General features: G+C 37.0%; 1 protein-coding gene across 2 annotated transcripts; it reads left to right on the top strand.

Annotated features, from left to right (window-relative positions):
- The first annotated feature begins 1,528 nt into the window (after positions 1–1,528).
- On the top strand, positions 1,529–5,832 carry LOC117916832 (probable serine/threonine-protein kinase PBL16). 2 transcript variants are annotated; one of them, XM_034833017.1, is made up of 6 exons: positions 1,529–1,927; positions 2,869–3,176; positions 3,270–3,405; positions 4,174–4,310; positions 4,800–4,923; positions 5,202–5,832. In XM_034833017.1, exons 1-6 carry the CDS (start codon positions 1,864–1,866, stop codon positions 5,573–5,575), a joined length of 1,143 nt encoding a protein of 380 aa, XP_034688908.1. In that variant the 5' UTR covers positions 1,529–1,863; the 3' UTR covers positions 5,576–5,832. The 2 variants fall into 2 exon arrangements, with proteins under 2 accessions (XP_034688908.1, XP_034688909.1); XM_034833018.1 differs by lacking the exon at positions 1,529–1,927 and adding an exon at positions 2,409–2,529.
- Positions 5,833–6,100: the final 268 nt, after the last annotated feature.

Below are 6,100 nucleotides of genomic sequence, written 5' to 3'. Positions count from 1 at the left end.
AGAGACATGATCTTGACATTCAACAGGAAAGCGTGTTTTCTAGTAAAAAGTTGAAGCAAACATAATTTCTTTCCACTCAGATATCCATGGATGCATGATTGGCCATCTTCAAGTATACTGGTAATATTTGAGCTTATTATATGTTATGAAACAAACTACATGCATATAAAAGTACTCAATCTTCAAGATTAAACCCGAAAATATGCTTGTACTTCTTATATATTCTCAACCAGATAAAACATCTTCGCATTCAACAGGAAAATATTTTAATTTCCAATAAAAATTTAAGGCAAAGCATGAATTATCTCTTTTCCATGCATCAATTTTCATGGATGCATATATAATTCTTATTTATTCTCAATCTTACTACATTTAAAAGTAATAATTACCACATCTTATTAGCAATATAGAACAAAATGTTTTGTGGCCACAATGTGCTGTGTGTCCTCACTTTTCATTTCTTTAGCATGTGTATGCTGGTGCACCAACTTCTTATGATCAAACAAACAATATTGGAAAGAAACATCTCGACATTCAAGAATAAATTAATTGGTCAGTAGCAATTATGTCTGCCTGTTTGTGCTCTCTCTTTTCTTTGTTTTCTTTCCTTTTTGGGTGAGAAGGTAATCAGTTAGTGCAAGACTAACAAAGAAGTAAATCAACACTTGGTTTTTCACTACCTTCATCTTTTTCAACATGTTCAGATTGGTGACTCTCTGAGCTCCACCTCTCAAAAGTTGCTATACATATCGATCGAAGTCTTAGATTCTTCTTTAAAGTGGATTAAGATGTTGATATCAGCATCATCCTACTGGCAACACGCGGCACATCATACCGACATTCAAGCTTGCCCATGATCAATCTGTAGGCCACTAATGATTCTTTTCCTACAATTTCACATGTTGAATTCGGTTTCTATACATCCCTGAGAGAACACTGTTAAGAATTATCAGAAGCTGATGATAATCAAGTAATATGCCTTCTAGTACTATTTGCTAATACTGAGTATAAGCAATCCTTAAGTGTTGTTGAAGTACTAGAAATATTCAGTTGTTATGCATACTAAGTATAGGAATCATTTGATGATAGAATATAATGATTTTGACAGCAGAAAAAAGGGGATCCATCACATGTTCAATAAACAATTCTTGCACTTTCATGCTCAAATCATGGCTGCTAAGCCTACAACATCCACTACAAGATGATCATTTCTGGGTTCGATTTTTTTCGGTTGTGGGACCTTAATTATGCCAAAATCTGGATTAAGAGTGTGTACTCAAACACAGAAATATATACCCACTTAAGTAGTAATCATGAGAAGTTAATTTTTTTTTATAGGAATTGATAGTAGGTAAGGTGGTTGTAATGTTCTTGTGTAATGGGGAAGTACTGGTAGTGTGGAGGCGTAGGGATGGGGAAAAGAGGATAGGCGCACGCTAAGAAAAGAGGGTTGAGAGAGTGATGGAAAAAGATTGGTGGGAATTAAAATGCGCATAGGCGCACTACGAGAGAAAGAGCAGAAAAAGCATATTTTGGATCACAGAAAAAACACTGACCAATGGGCCCTTCTCCGCCATATCCAACAAACATCCCCCACCTCAACACTAACCCCATCATTGCCATCAAGAATTCTCATTGCTTTCACCAACAATTACACCCACACAATTCCCACAACTCCATCTTCTTTTACTATCTGGTTCAACCCTTTCCATTCAGAGTTTCTCGGGATTGTTTTCTTGTTTTTTGATGGTGTATTGATCTTTTTCAAATAGTGAAACAAGCTTGATTATTAGGTATTGGGTTTGGTGATGGGTTCTTGTTGAGGAAGTGGGTGGAGTTGGGGTTCTTTCTGGTTTCAGTATAATGGGAAATTGTTGGTGTAGGTGGAAACCTTCAATTTACAGAGTCTCATCTAATGCAAAGTCAGGTGGGTGTTCATTCATTTTATTTTATTTTTTATTTTTTTTCTTTTCTGTATAGACTGATTTTTCTGGGACTGGGTATTGCTCTCCATGTGATTTCAGAGATGGGTTTGTGTTATTATGCTTTGCTTTTTCTTCTTCATTTGATTCAAGTTGATTTTTTAAAATTTTTTTATTTAATGAAATTTAGGATAAAGGTTTGATTTGGATGAGTGATCCAATTATCAAAACTTTTAAAGTTGATACTCTGTTCACACTCGGTTTCCCCTTTTTGGCTTTTCTGATCCTCGGTTTTTCCTTGTTTTCTAGTTAGTAAATTCTTCGAATTGGGACCTTTTTGGATCTACTCTTGCTATCCTTGACAATCAGAAAGAAATCAACAAATGAACTTTCTCACTTTCCCTTATTCCTACTCATAAAGTTTTACTTTTACTCTCTTCTACTGTAGGATGCTGAATCTTCAACTGAATGGCACTTTCTGCATATAAGTTTAGAAAATGTGTCCAATTTGAGATCTTTATTTCCAATCTTCCCAATTGATCTAGCATTTTGGTTCCATAATCTTATGTTTGATTTGTGCTTTGTCATGCTGATCCAAGATCAGGATGTGACTTACAGTAGGCCTTTTTGGAATAGATACTTTTTTTTTTTTTTTTTTTGCATCATTTTCCTGTCAAAATAGAAAGATTTGTTTTTTTCCCCAATTTTCCCTTCTAAGTAGTATTTCTTTTTCTAATTGTGGGATTTTAATTTGGTTCAAAAAGATAATTTTCTTTCTCCACAAGTGTATCGTCAAGTTGAGGAGGAAAGTTTCACTTCTGTTTCTCTATTTTGACTCCTTTTTTGGGGGGTCTTTATACTGAAAGAAGAAAAGAAATTAAGTCTGATCCTGGTAGTATTTTGTTGTTTGACATGTGAGCTTACAATCTCTCATATTTCCTTTCAGAGTCACCAAAGGATCAGAGCCCATCGGTGAAACCAATGAAGGACATTAGAAAGTTACCGTCAAATCCTGAAGAAGTAGAGGACCTGCGTCGTGATTCAGCGGCAAATCCATTGATCGTGTTCACATTCAATGAACTCAAGCAAATTACTGGAAATTTTAGACAAGATTATGTGTTGGGTGGAGGAGGATTTGGAAGTGTTTATAAAGGGTTTATTACAGAGGATCTAATGGAGGGGCTTCAGCCCCTCCCTGTAGCCGTTAAAGTTCATGATGGCGACAACAGTTTTCAAGGCCACAGAGAATGGCTGGTAATCTTTTCATCCCCAATATAGACTAAGATCCTCTCTGCTCTTTTCTTTATATTAACAGCATTATTGAGAGCTTGGTTGTCTTTTACTTAGGCTGAAGTCATATTCTTGGGGCAGCTTTCTCATCCAAATTTGGTGAAACTCATTGGATACTGCTGCGAGGATGAACATCGGGTATTAGTATATGAGTACATGGCTCGTGGTAGTGTGGAAAACAATCTATTCTCGAGTGAGTATTTCCAATCATTACTTGCTTTTTGATTGAAATCCTGGAAAAATTTTCATTCTTAGTCACCTAGGCAGGTCATATAAGAGGCAATGTCATCAAATTTTATCTTCCCCTGATCACCTCTGTCCACCTATTTTTCCCTCTCAAGGTAACCCTTGCCTTTTGCAATCCCATTTCCCAATTAACCCAAACTACAGGGTGATAATGTTGGTTCATAGAGTGACATTGTAGGGATAGAGGATTCCCATCTAAAGGCATTGGTTTGGTTTGTGGTAGGACAATAAGGTTTGTCTTTGTTAGCAATCAAAGAAAAAAAAGAAGTGCCTTTTTTCTGGCTATTAGAATGAATGATTTGGCAGCCTACTTTGACATGTTATTCAAAGGGAGATGTATATGAAAAACTGAATATGTGGTGCCCACTTCTTTATCATTTATTTCAGAAGGGATGTCCTAGAATTTAATGTGATGCTATACACATATGATCTATTAGTTGTTTTAGGCTGGAAGCAGTGTCCTCAAGGAAGAACCACTTCAGAATGCCCCTGGAAAGGCACTCCAGGGGAAGAAAGTGATAGTTGGATTTTGTTTTGACAATCTCCTTGCGTATTGTGAACTCGGGTTTGGTAGTTGCAACTAACTTGTTCAAAGTCTTTGCCAATGGATATGATGGGTCTATTGTTATGTTCTCTGTAGCTTCATTTTGCCTATCTATTCTCTGCTTTTTTTCAGATGCTTTGATATCTATATACATTTTATCCCCTGTGGCAGGAGTACTGCTTCCTCTTTCATGGTACATTAGGATGAAGATTGCATTTGGTGCTGCAAAAGGGCTTGCCTTTCTGCATGACGCTGAGAAACCTGTCATCTATCGTGATTTTAAGACATCTAACATTTTGTTAGACCTGGTTAGTATATTAGAAGCTTGAGTATTTAATCCTGTAGGATGAGGCTAGATGGTTAATATATGATTATGAGGGTAATGTCGATATGCTAATTAGTATTAGTAACTACTCTTGAAGTAATGCACAAATCAGATGAATGCGGGCATATAAAAGCGGCCTAACTTCTCATCAAACAAAAGAGATTATATCTATATAATAGGACTTGAAGTGAGCAGAGACGGATATCTTTTGCAACAAGAAAGGGTGGTGAGGGTTGTGGAAACACTCCTCTAGAAATGAAGTCTTGGCTCCAGATTGGCTTACGGTTAAAGACTTAATCCCGCATCGCATTTCTTGAGAATTTGTTCTAAATAATCACCAAACTTAATGGATTGATGGAAGATATTCTCATTTTCCCTTGTGCAGTAAAGGGTATCGAGCTCCTGTAAATTTATAGCCCTTTATCCAATCTTTAACTTGCAATTGTGCTTCCTTCTTTATTTGTATAAACAGGACTACAATCCAAAGCTCTCTGACTTTGGCCTTGCAAAAGACGGACCAGAGGGTGATAAATCTCACGTCTCTACTCGCATAATGGGAACATATGGTTATGCAGCACCTGAGTATATCATGACTGGTAAATTTACTTTCCCCAATTAATACAATTGCCAGCTAGCATTGCCCCTCATCTCAACCTTCAGTACCAATAATCAATCCTTTGAGAAACATGTATTTTTCTTTCTGAATGAATGAATTTTCAGGTTGCAACAGGCCCTAAAATATTTGGTGTCATTTGTTTGTTCTGGTTTATCAGATTGAGATGACTGTGGAAGTAGTCCACTCATTAAACATCATCCTAGTGGACAAAATTACCATCAAACTAACGCTGCTAAAACCTCCTTTCTGTTTTTGCAGGCCATCTGAGTCCTAGAAGTGATGTTTACAGCTTTGGGGTTGTTCTCTTAGAACTTCTCACAGGGAGGAAATCTCTAGACAAGTCCAGACCAGCCCGAGAACAGAACCTTACAGACTGGGCTCTCCCATTGCTTAGAGAGAAGAAGAAATTGCTCAACATCATAGACCCAAGATTAGAAGGAGACTATCCTGTGAAAGGAGTTCACAAGGCAGCCATGCTAGCTTATCATTGCCTGAACCGGAACCCAAAAGCAAGGCCTCTCATGCGAGACATAGTAGATTCCTTGGAGCCTCTTCAGGTTGCCACTGATGTTTCCCCTGACAAACAGACTTTTACTGTGATTACTAATGAGGTTCCAAATGCAGCAGTGTAACATAACTACACGGGTTTTGGTTTCTTTTCCTGAAGCTTCTTCTCCTGTTTTAATGGAGAATTTTTTACACATCAGATAAATATATGCCTTTTGTTGCAGGCACCTAAAAAGAAACCTCTGCCATCTTTTCTTGGCTAGATGAAGTATAGCTATGACACTCACTCAGCAGTTCAATTATTGTGACAGCAATATATATGTATGCATACTGCTAACATATCATATATAGCTTGCATCGCATGAACAATGTGTTTTAACTCTTTGCTAGCCTTAAGAGTTCAAGTGGGTTTTAATCGCCATTAATGGTTTCTATCCATGTCCATATGTGTATGCACATGCAAAGATTCACAGTTTGGCTGTAATAAGTCTCTCTTCTGACCCCTTGAGTGCCTTAAAAGAGTAGAAATTAAGGATATCTATGTTTGATCTTCGAAGTTCAGAATAAGTTAGGAAACAATCATAGAGACTACCAATTTGTAGAGAGCTTCAACTTCAAAAGGATAAGATCAGAGCTAGTTTGCTTGTAAA

This window comes from Vitis riparia, chromosome 6 (genome assembly GCF_004353265.1).
Source record: "Vitis riparia cultivar Riparia Gloire de Montpellier isolate 1030 chromosome 6, EGFV_Vit.rip_1.0, whole genome shotgun sequence".
Taxonomy (NCBI): Eukaryota; Viridiplantae; Streptophyta; class Magnoliopsida; order Vitales; family Vitaceae; genus Vitis; species Vitis riparia.
The sequence above is the reverse complement of the archived record's forward strand: the minus strand, read 5'-3'. Positions and strand labels throughout refer to the sequence as shown.

Excerpts from the sequence above, each read along its gene's own strand:
- LOC117916832 (XM_034833017.1), top strand. The coding sequence starts at position 1,864 with ATGGGAAATTGTTGGTGTAGGTGGAAACCTTCAATTTACAGAGTCTCA. Across the intron at positions 3,177-3,269 it reads AAGGCCACAGAGAATGGCTG|GCTGAAGTCATATTCTTGGG; the intron begins GTAATCTTTTCA and ends TCTTTTACTTAG. Across the intron at positions 4,311-4,799 it reads CTAACATTTTGTTAGACCTG|GACTACAATCCAAAGCTCTC; the intron begins GTTAGTATATTA and ends TTGTATAAACAG.